This window comes from Limulus polyphemus, unplaced genomic scaffold (assembly GCF_000517525.1).
Source record: "Limulus polyphemus unplaced genomic scaffold, Limulus_polyphemus-2.1.2 Scaffold666, whole genome shotgun sequence".
In the NCBI taxonomy this organism is placed as follows: Eukaryota; Metazoa; Arthropoda; class Merostomata; order Xiphosura; family Limulidae; genus Limulus; species Limulus polyphemus.
The window spans coordinates 65,689-82,346 of record NW_013666276.1 but is presented as its reverse complement, the minus strand read 5'-3'; the positions used below and the strand labels follow the sequence as shown (position 1 = coordinate 82,346).

Below are 16,658 nucleotides of genomic sequence, written 5' to 3'. Positions count from 1 at the left end.
CACAGTTTTTAAGACTAAAGTCACCTGGACGAAATTTTCTGACCATCGTTGACAGTTCTGAACGTTCAAAACATTTCCATAAACTTCTTTGATATTCTTCGTAGCTACAGAGGCGTTGTTTCCCTTCTTGTATTCAAACAGCATTCATGCCGAATGTGTGTCCCGTCGTGTGCCATCACTATAAGGGATTAGAGTAAAGTAAACTTTACACATTATATAGGATACACCAACGTGACGTTTAGGCGGTTCGTTTAACTCTTGTACGTGATGTACGTTTTTTGGGGTGATGGTTAATGAAAGTGTTCCAAAACGCGACATTAATTTCTTGACGACCTAATATTTTCATAACAAAGCTTCTATAGTAGTTATTCACATCACATGCTGTAAGTTCATAAAATGGTGAGAACAGGGACTATAGTAATAAAAGCTGAGAAAGGGAAATGTCATGCGAGAAACTTGAGAATTATATTATCATGGGGTGATAGTTTGTTAGCTAATATAAACCTATGTAAGTTTGAACATGTATTTCATTTTTTTTTCATTTTTATTTGCTAATTACATTACATAAAGATGTGTGTAAGTAAAACAAGTGTTGAAATGGAATTTGAATTAATATTTTGAAAGTTGATGTGCAGGTGTGAACTCGATATCTGAAAGGAACTCACCAATCTGGACAGGGTTAATTATAGTAAGTGCAAGGTATTGCACTTATGTTATCATAATCTTAATCAGAGATTTAATATAGATGAAAACCCACTCAATGGTATGAATAAAAAAGGATCTTGGAGTAGTGGTGAATAAGTCACTCAAGCGATCAAAACAGTGATCTGTTATTGGTAACTAAACCAATAGAAGTTTAAGTTGTATTTACATAAGTAACCATTACAAGTCAGAAAGCACTTGCGGTTCAGTTTTTGAAGTTACAAATAGCTTCGGAGCACCTTCTTTAGTTTTATTGTTCCGAATCTACTTGCGATTGCTCTGAAGATATTATTATGGAACTATTATGCGATGAGGTAATTTTTTCAGATCCTATCCATCAGAGTACCACATGTTATCTGAATGCAGGTTGAATAGCCTTTCATCTGTAATAACAACATTGCTCAAATATGACACAGATCCACTAGACATGTTCTTGCCACCACTGCAGGCGAGATATGTTGTGCCATGCTGTGAGCAGAATGCATGCACCTTTAATGCCATACAGACCAGCCTAATGAATGATTGCATAGATGTGATTAACTTTTGGTGAAATCATCCTTCTATTACAGCATTGCTTGTGTTGTTGACGATAGTCTGCATTATCCGATTGTACAAGCGACTAGTTATACCATTGTTTTAGAAGCAATTCTATTCTTTGATAATGACATTTTGAGACATTTGTAACAACCTGCTGTGATTGATCAGCTTCCATTCCCCCAATAGATTTCCCCATGAATGAAACATCCTAATGCCAATTGTGAAGTATAGCTATGTTTGATGAACAATCTGTAGCACATTAAACTCTGAAATTCGTTTCAAAGTGCAAAATAAAATTGTCTAAGGTCATATGTAAACCATATGCTGAATAACAAACAACTTACAATTCAGAGGATTGACCAATTAAGTGTGTTCTGCATGCTCGCTGGACTTCAATCCCATCAAAATGTCCTGGAACATATCTTTTAGGGAAGTTATCAACATTGCTTGTTTGTTTTGTTAGATTATACAAAAGGATATACTAGGGCTATCTGAACTAGCTATACCTGATTTTGAGGTGATAGACTAGATGGAAAGCAGCTAGTCAACACCACCCACTATTAGCTCTTGGGCTACCCTTGTCAGACTTAATAGTGACATTTATATTCACTCTTATAGTGCGATCATGACTCTAAAGAGTGGAGCGAGATTTTTTTTATTGGTGGTAATAGGACACGAACCACCGAATCTCAGCTCCAGAGTCCAGCACGCTAACCATTGGGCTGAACTTTGCTCAGAAGTTGTCGACCATACCTCAGGGCCTTATCAACATTCTAATTTTAAGCAAATTATATTAAAATCAGGCTGTCATTGCTGGACAAGCCATATCTCATATTGAAATGAAATGTCATGAGCTGTAAAATCAACTCTACCAAATTTTTGTTTACGAGTGTAGACTGAAAGACTAATCATTTGCATTTCAGATCATACGACGAATTATCAAATGTCTGTTTTCCATAAAAATACTAAGAGATGATTGACGTTATTCTCTAATAGTGAGCTTGCTTTTTTGTATTATATTATATTAATCCAGTTATTATTTAATGGTTCTGTGCAGTATATACAGTAGTTTTCAAGACCAGATTTTGTCTAAGTAACACAGCACTGTTTTGAATTTATTATGCATAGTTGATTCCAAAATGTGAAGTAAATAAATGACTAAGTATATTATTACATAGAACATATGAGCTATGATGGCATTATTGCTGATATAAGTCAATGTATAGCATGTCTTCCAACTGCCATGATGACAGCCTCAACTCGACTTAGCACTAATTTGTTCACAATGTCAACAGTTGATTGCTGAACACTAAACCAACAGCCATGCGGGACATTCCAAAGTATGTTGATACTTAGTTGCTGTTGTTTTTTCTTCTGCCTCTTCAAATGTTCGGTGGGATGCAAGTTTAGTGATTAGAGAGGAAATTTCATAATTTAGAAAAATCATTTTCACTTGCTTGTTTAATGAAAAATTTGCCTAAAGGTTTCATGCATCCTTAGGATTATTGTTCTATTGAAAAGTCAAGATATTTATAGTACGAAATACGATGTTAAATAGTTGCACAGTAAAAAGTTGTATTAAAAATAGGGTACAGCCTAAAATGACATGTTGCGGTAATGTTTTTTTTTGGGGGGGGGGTCTTTTTATGGCTATGCTTTGTTTTTAATAAAGTTTGTTTGTTGTGCAACTACATATCATTATGTGTTTATGTTTGACATTTTACCTGTTGTTACGATCCCGTATTTCTGTAATATTTTTGTTAAAAATTACTTGAGAGGCGCCTTATCACTGACACATAAGTAACGGTTTTAATCACGCGCGCTATCTGTAACGGTTTTTTGGGGGTTTTATATAAAATTTTCAAGTTTCCGTTAGTTAGTAGAGAGAGAGAAGTGTTTTTGTCTTTTTTTAAAAAAAGTTTGGTTTAGTTTAGTTTGAGTGGCCGTTTCCAACAGAGATTTCTGTATCAAATTCGAAAGAGTTTTTAAACCTAGATATTAATCGTAAGTTTTGTTATAAGCTGTCATTTGCTTTTTGTTTACGACTCTAAACAGTTTTGGAAGTTTAAGAATGAGTCTCAGTTTTTGTAACTTTTGTAAGCCTTGTGCTTTTTGAGAACTGTTGAAAACCTTTTTTGAATATATCGACAAGTTTTGGTGCAGTTGACATTGGAACAATGAAGTTTTGGTAACCGTACATATAGCGTGAAGTGGAACTTTGAGTTTACAACCAAAAGCTGATTTTCTACATACAACGTTTGAAGTGATTACTTTGAATTAGAGAGTCAGTTCTTACGTGGATCTACCAAGAAATAGTGATTTTTTGTTTTATTGTACTCTTTTGTAAATCATTGTATATAAGTTAATATTTGTTTGTGTTTTTTATTTTATAATATATAATATATCTATAAAATAACAAATTTGTAGAGTTGTCATTTTTTTGTATTTACGTATTATACAGTACGGTAATATTGGATCGTTACACTATCTACAGTGCCGTTTAATTTATTTACTTAAAAGTAAATATTTTGACGTTTATTCTTTTTTCACTTGGAATAGTATGGTGAAGAAATATAACGAAACACTTCCCTTTGGTCGATATATAGTTAAGTTTCCAAACCCATGGCTACTGAAACAGTCTCGCACTTGGAAAGAACCCCCATCCTGTTTAACAGAAGAATATACACAATTTGGTGCTATTCTCTCACCTGAAGTTTTGCACAAATTGCCTTCTATGACTTCCAAAAAACTTCAAACTTTGACTCATCTGTAAAAAAAAAAAAAAAAAAAAAAAAAGTCTTAAAGACTTAATTGCCAAAATGTTTGATTATTAGGGAACATTCTAATCATTTGGCTTTATTTCTTTTTCTTAACAAAGGTCTAGACACTTCAACTCTACCATGCAGCTCAAAACTCCCATGTCTTTGCTTCATTGTAGTTTTACTAATTCTTGAGTCACTTTGAGTATTCATCTGTTCTTGAATTGGTGACTCATATTTTTGTCTGTCATACAGGGATATTTGCCTAATATAGTGTTCTTCATTTGTACCTGCCATTTTATTCCTTCTACCTCTTGGATTTGACTTAAAGCTCTTTTTTCATTTTTTCTTTGCTATCAACTTTGCACTGCTACTTTATAAATTTTCTTTTGGGAAACATCATCTCATTGGATATGCTCATTTTCAGCGAAATCAAAGCTAGAAGTAGCCTAAAGGCTAGCGTGCTCTGACTGTGAATCTGATGGTTCGTGGTTCATTCCCACAAAAACACTTTTAGAATAAGTATACGCTATAAGTCAAGTCTCACTATTTGGTCAGACAAAAGTAACTCAAGAATTGGTGGTGGGTGCAGTTGAGTAATTGCTTTTCCTCTTGTTTATCAGGTCCAACTTGAGGATGATTATGCATAGGCAACTTTGTATGAAAATTCAGAAACAAATACACAAAACATTTAAAGCAGTGACACGACTACATACGCCTTCAATAAGCTATTTCGCCATTTTTATTTCCATATTTAACAATGCTTTTATTGTAATGTATATAATTATCTTATTTACAGACCTTACATGACCACTTACCCATTTTCATCCATAAAGTTTTATTGAAGAGATCATTCTGAATATAAGTGAATTCAAAACTATCTCAGTTATTCAGGCAATAATTCGGAGTACCTTCGAGCAGCGTCTTGAGTGTCACACATTTTAGCATTAAGATCGATGATATCACTGCACAACTTCCTCCAACAGTTGCAAACAGCCTCTATTTCAATTACTCTAAAATTTACAGTTGGTTATTGATTGCTCTCAATAAACACGTGTGCTAGTTCAAATGATTCTCTACTCTTATAATCTGAACCCATTTTAGCATTTCAGCTGCCAATGTGGATTGCACCCTAATCCTCAGTTCCATTAGGATGGTACAAATATTCTTGTGGTGGCTGAAACAAAGTTATTAGAACTTTCATTTGACAATAAAGTGACATTTGTTCTTCGCATCAATCTGTATAAAATCAAGTGTGCAAGTGCACTGTATATTTTCTGTCCTCTTTTCTACCTCTTAATGACCAGATATTTGTTTTATGTTGAAGACCTATTAAGCTAAGCTGGATATGGGTCTCTTGTCTAGTTTAGAAACTCTGCATTGAATATTATACATTGTCAAAGTCTTTCTGCATAATTCTAATTCAGAGTTTGTACCGAGAGTCTTATGAACTCCCACTTTACTTCCAATGTTTGAAACTTTCTATGCAGTATGCTATAAAGTTCTGATCATTGTCATGGCGTCCAACCTTGAAATATATCTTCCTGCATTGGTAGGCTCTGCTTTTGCAAATACCATGTCTGCTATCTCAACTTGTGGCCTGTATATTCAGGAAAAGTTGACTGTGATAGGTCTGACATTGAATGGCATTTCTGAATCTGATGATCAGCCTATCCAAACCTGGTTTGTGTGAAGAAGTCAGATACTCTTGACAGGAAATAACGACTTCCCTTTAAAGAACTCTTTTTTTTTAAACACTTTTTTTATTCCTATTTCTATGAATGGTTCGGAATCAGATGACTCTGTGGGTTCAAAAATGATTTGCTACAAACTGTATTATCATTCATAGGATCCCTTTTATAGATTCGATGTTCATTGCTGAGTTGTACGCAACTTTTCTTGTTGTATATGTTGTTCACTATCTGTAGCATCTATATCATCTTCCTTGGATCTTTAATGGTCCTGGAATTGTTTAACGTTATTTCTCATCCAATTCTCTTACATATTCAGAAACGACTGGCTCAGTTTTCACTATCAACTGTCTCTATCCAGTTTTTTTTCTGGATTTCTGGCCAGAATCCAAGGGAACAAACTTTCTGGTATCAAGGCCAAATCAGTCACCACTACTGATGTCAATGCTTTGCCTATTCCTTACATGGATTATCAGCCTGTCATCAAGGCAAAGCTTCGTGTCCGTTGGTAGGTGATTTGGGTAAATAACTTGTGAACAAGCTATTCCAGATTAAACCTACAATTGCTTATTGACCTTTGCGTTTGTGCAGGAATCAGAAGGAGGAATCTTTGGTCACAAGGCACCAGATTGGTGAAAGTTTTCTTACACATCATATTCTCCTATAATGGAATGATCTACAATATGGGAGTAATGTGACACTCATGTCAAAACTGTCCATATCGTAATCTCATGCCGTCTGTGAATGTTACGTTGTAAACATATTATATATTCTGATATCCCATTTATATTAGACATTGTAATTGGTAATCATGACACTGTCCACATTGACTAAGTTTTTAGTTTTGTTACGGGCCATGGGCTTATTTTTAAATTCTGTCTTACTTTTAACCTAATTTAAGAAGAAAAAACAGCATTTTGTATATGTATTTTTCATTGTATATATACTTAGGTATTTGACGTTTGTTTTCAAAAATAAGAATTTTTTGGTTCAGTATCCCTGGTGCTTTGCGTCATAAAACTAAAAAAAAAACACACAGACAACCACTGGCAAAATAAAAAAATTTTTGGAAAGAAAAGGTGAAAAAATACCTTCTGTTCTGAGGACAATGTAGCTTTAGCTTTCTTCATCAAGCATTCCTTTGCTACTGTAGCATGCTAGCCACTATTTTTACTCTCTTTTTTTTTTCTACTCTTGTTTTCTTCTCTTATTTCGATACTTTTTATTTTCCATATTCTACTCTACCCGTTGCCGAACATGTTCACCCTTTCAATCAAGAGTGACGCTCAAATAACACTATTCGATTAGTTTTGATAAAAGGGTTAGCACAAAGGATCACATATAAAGTGTAATAGACTTAAAATAAGACCCAAAACTCGAGCGCTTTCGAATAGTTGACTATTCTTCTTCAGGAGGGTTCTGTGTTCTCCTGAAGAAGAATAGTCAACTATTCGAAAGCGCTCGAGTTTTGGGTCTTATTTTAAGTCTATTACACTATTCGATTAGAGTAGTCCAAGAGTTGGTGATGCTGACTAGCTGTCACTTCAAGATTAGGGACGACTAGCGCAGATAGCCCTCGAGTAGCTTTGCGGTAAAATTCAACAAACAAACAAATACTCTTGTACTACATTATGTTTTTCGCTTCCTCACTCGCACTGTTTTACTTCAGCAAGTGTTTGTTTTTCTTAACAAAGCCATATTAAGCTGTTATATTTTGTGTCTACCGCGGGGAATCGAACCTAGGATTTTAGCGTTTTAAGTCCGTAAACTTACCGCTACTTACTGGGGGTTACTTCAGAAACAACATACCTGTAATAATATTTTGTAATATCATCCCTAATATACATGTTTGTTTTTACGTTATTACCATATATACTCAAAGCCATCTTTCACATACAAATATTTTAATATAAACACCTGTTTAGGCGTACAACTGTATTTTAAAATATCGTTTTGGTTGCTGATTTTATTTGGATGGTAATGAAGAATAGTGAATAGCTTACTACGTCTTCGTACAATAGAATAAGTAATACTGAACTAGCACTTCTGACCTTCTATACGGATGAGTTTTTACAACATTGTGAGGATGTAGGGTAAAGACCTGTATTATTTCACACCTGCAAACCTCGCAGGAGAAATAAAACAGCATGTAATTATACGTCGCTCTCGGAAATGTGAATCATCGCATCTGTCATGGCTGCAAGGATACAGCCAGCAGGTGGTTACGAGATATATTCACTAAGAAAGTGTGCAGCAATTATACGGAAAATTTTATGCGAAATAAATTGGAAATGTTTTGAATTTTAGGCAAAAAATTCTGTAATTTTGACACTGTTAGATCGTACCCGTACTAGTAACGTTTCTGCTGTAATTATATTTAGTCAAAACAGTTGAATATTTTTCAAATATATATTTAAGTACAAAAATATTACAATTATAAGGCAGAAATAAAAAAATACTCTAGAAATTTTAACTCAGAATTATACTTTATCATAGAACTGCTACTGTGAGGATAAATACGTAGGGTTGATAAACTGTATAACGTAGAGCATAATAATATTATCAAAGTAAACCTGGTGACTAAAATTTAAAGTTTAAAAAGATAATAAATAGTATAATTAGATACTTTCATTCAGAATATGAGATTACTTTTAATGTTTTGTAGGTTTGGTGCTGGATCTGATTTTATCTCGCACAATTCAAACTAAGACCAGCTGATTGATGCTATCAGATCTCACCTAGGCAGCTATGTAATCTACCACCAAACATGTATTCCCTGTAAATAATTTAAATACAGCATAATTTTGTATGTTTGTGTGTATGAAAAATATTTGTTTAAACTCTATAACGATCCAAACATTTTGTTTTTTTTAATAAAACTTTGATTTTTAGGCAAACATTTCTACATTGACATTTGTCTTATATATTACCTAATAACCATAAAATGTGAGAAAACACCTAATTAAAGAAACGTCGTATGCTACAATGAAACATTATTTCACTTGATGTCATATAGATGAGGCTTGATTTAGAAATGCATCTATACAGTAACCAGGGTGTGTCGTTGTTATTGTTTTGTTGTTCGGTACACATGACTTAAGCTTCCGTATTGGTGACATTTCATAACAATTACCTACTAAAGGAGTTTGTATTTTACGGAGAGAGAATTTCTGTAGCTCCTTGAATATAATTGTTTTTCTATATTTGTGAATATTTTGTAGTATGTGTTTGAAACTTGAAGTACAATTACTGTTATCAACAAACAATCATCAACATCAAACCCGATTCCAGAACACGAGTACTCTAGTATTCTAACTTGAACCTATTTGTGCAAGTTTTTGTTTTTCACTTGGTCTGTTAAAAACATGATCACATTTTCAGTACGAAAGAATAAATACCCTGTATTTTATAAGAATGAAGCAATTATATCTTTCAAATGAAGTTATCACGTTTTTATGTTCTATACTTGAATATTCATCACTATGCACCATCCGATGCAATTACTAAACCTGAAATATTTGCAATTTTATGAGAACGAAATTATAGAGCGCTTTAAAAGCACGCAAAAAAAGTTATAAAAATAAATGTCGTTTGGCCTGTTGTAAATTTACGTAATAAAATTATATATTTTAAGTCATGTTCCCATATGCGTATAAGACATTTACAAATTTGCAGCAGTAATGGACTTTGAGGTCATTCTTTAAACATGAAATTTCAGTATTGTAAGCAAAAGAATTGTTTTCGCTTGTGGTAGAACATACTTTGAATTAATATATTTCTTATTTTCTATGTTTTTAGATAACAACTAAGATTTAGTGTTTTATATGTTGTATAAGATATTCCTTAGTAGTAGTTAGGGATGTACTGTAGCAAAGAATCGTTGTTTGATAAATCAACAAATGATCGTTTAACGCTAACATAAGCATGAAAACAGTTTCAGCTTTTTTGGTTGAAGAAACGATTCTTAATAATTGTAATGATTACTTAACGTGTAAAAATCTGCTCCCAAATATACAGATTAATAAAATAATATATTGTACAGAGCTGCGATCCACACAGCGATTAAATAAAGTCGTATTCGTACTTTATTTGAACTATCTGTATATGTTAATACAGTAACGAATTGACACGAATGTGAGCTGTGGCACCACAGGCGACATGTTTAGCAGCTATATATTTGGTTCCTCCATTATGGATAGGCATATAGCTGGATATTCGAGGAAGAATATTCCATAGCGAGGTTGTTAAACAACGTAGAGTAAAAAGGCATATCATGTCGATGAAGAGTGTCTTCAGTGTTCTCTATGCAAGCAGAATAACTTCTACAAGAATGTCTCCAAAATCATATCCTAACCCAATTCCATACAACACAAACAATCCGGAATGTGAAGCTATTGTTGCAAAAAAAAAGAGCTTCTGACAAGAAAAAGCCGATGAGGTTTATCATATATCGTTTTATCATAAACCACAACATGAAATGAAAACCTGAAATTTACCAAAGTTCATAAGCTAAAAGACTCCACGTTTTCAGCCACACCTCGAAATCAATGTTTTATTTGAGAAATAAAATAATAAAACGAAGATCAGCGTTTTTTACTTGCACAAACATTTATTTGTAAAGTTAAAAAATTAAAAATATACAAGTTAAAAAAACTTAAAACTCTACATGTTTCCGTGTAAATAATTACACCATCTTCAATCTTCGTTTTATTATTTTATCTAACATCTTTCACAAGAACTGTCAGTTTTTACTGTTTATTTCCATGAGAAAGATGGTCGAAGAAACTTAAATCACATATAGTTGTACCACATATCTGTCAAGTTCCCCAGTACAACTTTGGTCTGTTTAAACGTAAAGGATATCCGGAAAGTCTGTCATGTGGCTTTAGACTGATTTCTCCGTTCTACGCAGAAATTTGTTACAATTACAATTACTGGCGTCGGGAAATAATATATCACAATGGACATCAGATTTAACAAATATATGATGAAGAAAGTAGTTCCAAGGATAACACTGGATCTGCAACATTGTTCCTATGAAATGCGATTAACCTCTGCATGACAACGAATACGCACTTTTTACACAGATATCGGTTCTAGTATACATATTTATGATTTCAGTGTTAACATAGAATTAAAATTATCACATTTCTAAATTTTTCGTTTTCCATAAGGGACGATTGTGGCTCAGTTGTTAGCGTGCCGGACTATCTATCTGCAGGCACAGCATTAATGTCCCCTTACTGCTAAAATAAATCTCTCTTTTTTTTGGACTTTGGGACCATGGGTGCATTAAAAGAGCAAAAGTCAAATCCCACTAATTGGGCAAACAAGAACGTCCCAAGAGTTGGCGGTGGGTACTGTTGACTAGCTGTCTTCCTTCTATCTTTCAGTTTAAAGTTAAAGATGGCTAGCACAGATAGCCCTTCAGTAGCTGTGCCTAAGTATCCGAAAACAAACAGTGTTTCGCTACTGAACTATCTTAACCTGTTATTGACCATTCCTTAGTTTTTCTTTCAATAGTTTTAAAATTTGGAAAGTTAAAGACTTAAGAGTGTTTTATATATGTATATATAATTTGACACTTCCCAGATTTATGAAAGTGCAAAAAACAACATGGTAAAGTATAGTCATAAGTATACTCTATATGAAAATAAAATAAGTCATTACATCAAGTATTTTTAATAAACTTGAAAATCTCTTAATAATAGCACTAACCTTCTATAAGATTTAATATGTAGATCTTTTTAAATCTAGAAGCTTTGACGTCACATGAAACAGCTGTTGATACTAACACATTTCGATGACGTGTAGCTTGTGATTAATGGAAAAAAGTTGTGAACCCTTTGTAATTTTCTTTTCTTACAGTTTTTAGAAAACGTTTCTCATTTAATAAAAATAATTCCGTTCATATTTATCATATTCTTCTAAGTGTAAAAAATAGTTTATAATAGATATGTCACATATCTATAGTTTAGCCATTTATACTTTCATATCTATGTTAGGATATCTGATTGACAATATTAGTGACAGCTTGTGTGACGTGTCGAACAACACTGTTGATATCTTTTATTGGAGAAAAATACCAAATTTTACCGATTTTTACGGATATGATTAGTCATTATTTTACAGAAAACTTGGACTTACAGGAAAAAAACTAGAGGGCTGATTCTTTAAGATCTAAATCAAAACAGTTATTTGCAATAAATAAATAATTTATTAGAAACAGGTGTTTTAGTTTCAGGAAACCTGTACTTAATAGGAATTTGGAACATGTGCTGCTTGCGTATGGTTCTGAATAAATTTTGTATTTAAATGGCGAATTAAGTATTTATAAAAGAAATCCTTTCATTTCAACGTTAAAAATTTTTAAATATATATATACACACACAAGAATAAGCAGTTATATTTAACCCTTAGCCTCAAATTAATATCATTTAAAATTTTAAAACAAAACCTGGACGTAAGGCTATTTACAAAATATGTAGTAACTAAAATAGCTATCAATACGAATGAATGTGATATAACAGTAGAGTAGAAGTTATGACGAAAATTGTCACACATCGACATTAATATTATTTTCTATGTTGTTTTACTCCTTCTTCTGTATATTGAATTTATTTTGTGAAATAAGTTTCGGTCATTAATTGTTTCAGGCAATACGCTGCACCATTCCTGGCTGCTCATGTGATTGTTTTACTCCAACCACGAGTCACCAGAGGATGTGCAATAGCTGTTCGCATGGTTGGGTGTCACATGGTAAGAATGGTATTACTTTGTATAAAAAAAATGTTTTATAACTGTGTAATTAGGTTCATCTGTAATTATCATTCATAGCATATTGTTCTCTGATATGTTATTAAATATTATTGTGTACTCTGATGTACTGACAAAAAGGACTTTTTTATTCAAACTATAGTTCGAAATAGATTAGGTATACAGAAAATGTTAAGAATTATATAATACTATGAAAATAAAGTTTGCTAGTTATTTTATGTTGGAATTAAACAAATGTTATCCTTCGCGTTTCATTTTAAACCACCGAACAAAACAAGTTAAAAGCTTTCGTTAGGAATAGAGAGAAATGTGCGTTTAGTCATGTAGAAACATTAATCTCCAAACCCATCAAATATGTGAGTGACGCATCGAAAACAAAAACAAAAAACACTTAAATTGACACATAAGTTAATGTGCAAGATTCAAGTTATTTTAAGTTTGAAAATGTAAATAAACAGCGTTATCTAGCACTGACCGCAGTTAACATACTTTGTTTCACCTATATTTTGTACTCAATGAGGTCAATATACAAAACGCGAGCTTTTCGCTTACATAATTAGAACAATACATAACAATTGCTGTATTACAAAATATTTTTACGTTTCTAAAGAAGCTATTTCATAGGACACACACCAGAACAGAATAAGTATAGACCAGATTGATGTTAGATTTTTTTATCGTTTTAAAGACATTGGCTTTAATTTCGTAATCTACGTAATTTTCGTAATCACGGTTGTGACTCCAGCCAAGTCAGAAGGATGGAGTAACATTGCCGTAATTCTATAGAGAGGACTGAACTTTTGGCCAAACTCGGGGTATTACCACAGGCTGTTCTAAATGCTTGAATATCATTACTCGCATGTTTCTCAACGTATCTAAGCACTCTTTCATCACATTAAAAACAGTAGCTTAATATCTGTTTTAGATGAACACAAATAAGTAGACAAAAGTGATACGATTATTGTTCTTCTCGTAGAAAAGTTAGAAGAAAAGCTGGAGTAAAACTACTGTTACTTTATACACTGGGATAGACTTTTAGATAAACATGAGTTCTTCTTAATGCTTTAATTCCACTATTCTTATCTTTCTGAACATATCTATACATTCTTAGTCTCATTATAAGTAGCAACTTCACATATATTTTAGATTAAGAAAATTGAACGTCAGCAAGTGGTACAATTATTGTTGTTTTTCTCCTTGTTCTGTAATCTGAATATAAAAATCACCAACGAGGATTTGGTTTAGGGAATGCAATTGGTTCGACACGTGTAATAAGTAGCAATTAGAATAAACAGTCCAGGGGCATAAATGTGATCTGAATTAAAACAGAGAACGACTTTAGCGTTTAGAAGTGGATAGAAAAGCTAAAGTCAAATGGCAAAGACTGAATATCCATCTTGCAGTGTCATTTAATAGAATACGATCAAATCTCACCTCAGCTGGGATTTATATATTAATAAACATTTTAACGTGGTGTAACATGTGATTTATTTAAATAGAAAAATTTACAAAAAGTGGTATATATATATATATATATATTTGTGTGTGTGGAAAAAAGAACAGTAAGTTTCCATTTAATTCAACTTTTATGTTGTTGAAAATTGTAAATAAAATAAAAAATAATGATAATGATCAAAACATTTGTATATACAAAAACAGTCAAGTTAGAATAAAGGATTCAGCCAAAGAAAGGTGTGATATAAAAAATAGTTTTGTTTTTCTTGTTTAACTTACCCACTTTTACATTACATTTGCCATTTTATATAAATTGGCTTTTTTTTATATCACACCTTTGTATGGCTCCAACCATTATTCTACCTTGACTATTTTGGTATATATAAATTGTTTTGATCTTATCTTAATATACGTAAGTTCGTACAGTTCACATATATACGATGTGAAACTGTTATACTACATTTGTATCTCAGTTATAAATATTAAATATGTATTATATAGGTACGTTACATATATTGTTATGTTTTAAAGTACGCTACTTATAAGCTTGTGGTTAGAACATAATTTAACGAACAGTTTGAGCCTTGTTAAATATTATTCTACATTTAAACCTCCGATGAACAAAAAATCAATATGTACCGCGGAAAGTGTCCTTTTTGTATTAATAAACATACACAAGTTTCATGTTTGTGAGCGGAAATCCTACCAATAGGCTAATTAGCTAGTGCTAATCTAGCTTCTTGTTGTCTGCTTAATTAATTCGAGTTGAAGTTTCACAAGTTATCTTTTAATAGCAATGATCAACATTAGCGCATGCGTAAACCTATAGTACCTAACCTTTTAGCTTTTCAAATGCGTTACAATTAATGTTTTGTCTCTAAAAGTTTTTGTACCTTGGTCATATAGAACGGTTTGAGGGTCCGTTACACATTCTTGGCAAACGTGAGATGAATCGTTCAACACTAAAGACAATACAATCTATCTGTTTCTGACAGATGTTTTGTTCAAACAAAAATTGGAAATAAAACGAACAAAACATATTCACATTATGTATTGTGCCTCCTTTATCTTTAGAACAATGTCTTTCCATAGCTCAGCATTAACCAATAGGGGCTAATAAAGTTACCAAAAGGAGTTCGATACCCACGGTGAGCACAGTACAGATAGCCTATTATGTAGCTTTGTGTCTAGACACAAACAAACTACAGAACAAATAAAAAATAAAGACAAATTTATATTGTGGTATTTTACCCAGAAATGACAAGAAAAGCTTTTAATATTTAAAAAGAATCAAACAAATACTTTATTTCACTATTTTTCTTCACCACTTCTCAGTATAAGCTTTCATTTTCCATGACATTGCATACCTTTAATGGTAATAATAATAACAAAAATCATGTATTTTTTGCCATGAAAATGTATTACTAATTTACAAACTAGGTATAGAAATGGATTTAGAAAACAAATATTTGATGTATATAAAAATATACGTTTTATAATTTATGTAAAAATATAGTGTTCAGTTATTCAGTTATATGTGTTGACAGCTTCTTTAGTACTAAAATTCATTGCGTTATTATTTCCTCAGAAATAAGAAGATTTTGGACTGTTACATGAATATTGTAATAACCTGAAGAAATAAATAAGTACTACATGAAATACAATATACATAAATAGAACTGAAAGAACTGAGGGAAGATTTCAATCCCTAAACGCTCTAACATGTTCTTATTTCATGTTTTTAAGATTGTAAATGAAAACTTACGCTTTGTCCTATCATAGAATATAGAATTTTATTTTCTGTTTCAGGTTTAAGATCTTAAGCCATTTTATCATTGACGCAGGTAACTAAAGCTGGTCGTTACTTATTAAATAGAAGCTTTATATGTGTATATATATATATATATGTGTGTGTGTGTGTGTGTGTGCCTGTGTAAAGTTAGCATTAACTATCAAGTTATTTGAATAACACATTTTTGTGAATGATTTGTATGATGCTTATTTCTGAGGTAGATTTGAAGTTTTAGCTCAAAGTGAGCCGTTCGTATTTCTACCATTTGAAATAGACAGTTCAATTAACGTGGCTAGCTAACCCTACCGTTCAGAAAAGATAAGCGTGTCCCTAGACGACACTCTGACAAGTCATTTGCCATTTCTTTGATCTATATTCAATGTTGGAAGCCATCTTGTATGCAAGAAAGTAAAGCTAAGAAGAGTAGAGACCCGAACCTGATTTAACGTTAATGAATCGATTCACTGAAGAATGGGTTCAAAAGGAAGAATTCTATAGTGAATTCTGTTATATTTGAAATTGCATCGAAAAACTCTCCTTTCACCTAGTTGATAGGAAGAAAGTTAAAAACTTACAATATTTTGAAACTGTCAATCTTTTTTTTTTTTCAGTGAGACGCATTGTACCCAAACACCCTCAGAACAAGTATAATTAAGCTTTAAATAAAATATTGTTCGTAGTCAGGCTTTGGTACTTTTTCACCATGTTTTAGCTTAATTGCAAACCTAAATTTATATATATATGCTATATTATTAGGATAACCTCTGGAACATTAGAAACAAATATTACTAAATTTCAAATTACAAAACTAACTGCGGAACAAGAGTAGAATGGTATAAAATACCATATATATGATGAACATACTCCACAGGGATCAATGGAATATAAATGCAATTGCAGAGTTGAAAAAATTGAAAGACTGGTTATTAACTGGTGTTCATAGAC

General features: G+C 32.3%; 1 protein-coding gene across 2 annotated transcripts in view; it reads left to right on the top strand.

The window, feature by feature from the left end:
• Nucleotides 1–16,658, top strand: part of LOC106459829 (zinc finger protein basonuclin-2-like) — a 125,409-nt gene that overhangs the window by 53,849 nt on the left and 54,902 nt on the right. Inside the window, exon 3 of one of the 2 annotated variants that reach the window (XM_022386376.1) lies at nucleotides 12,346–12,448. The exons of the other annotated variant lie outside the window; for it this stretch is intronic. Coding sequence (XP_022242084.1) covers nucleotides 12,346–12,448 — 103 coding nt within the window. The remainder of the gene's footprint in view (nucleotides 1–12,345; nucleotides 12,449–16,658) is intronic. 2 annotated transcript variants of the gene reach the window in all.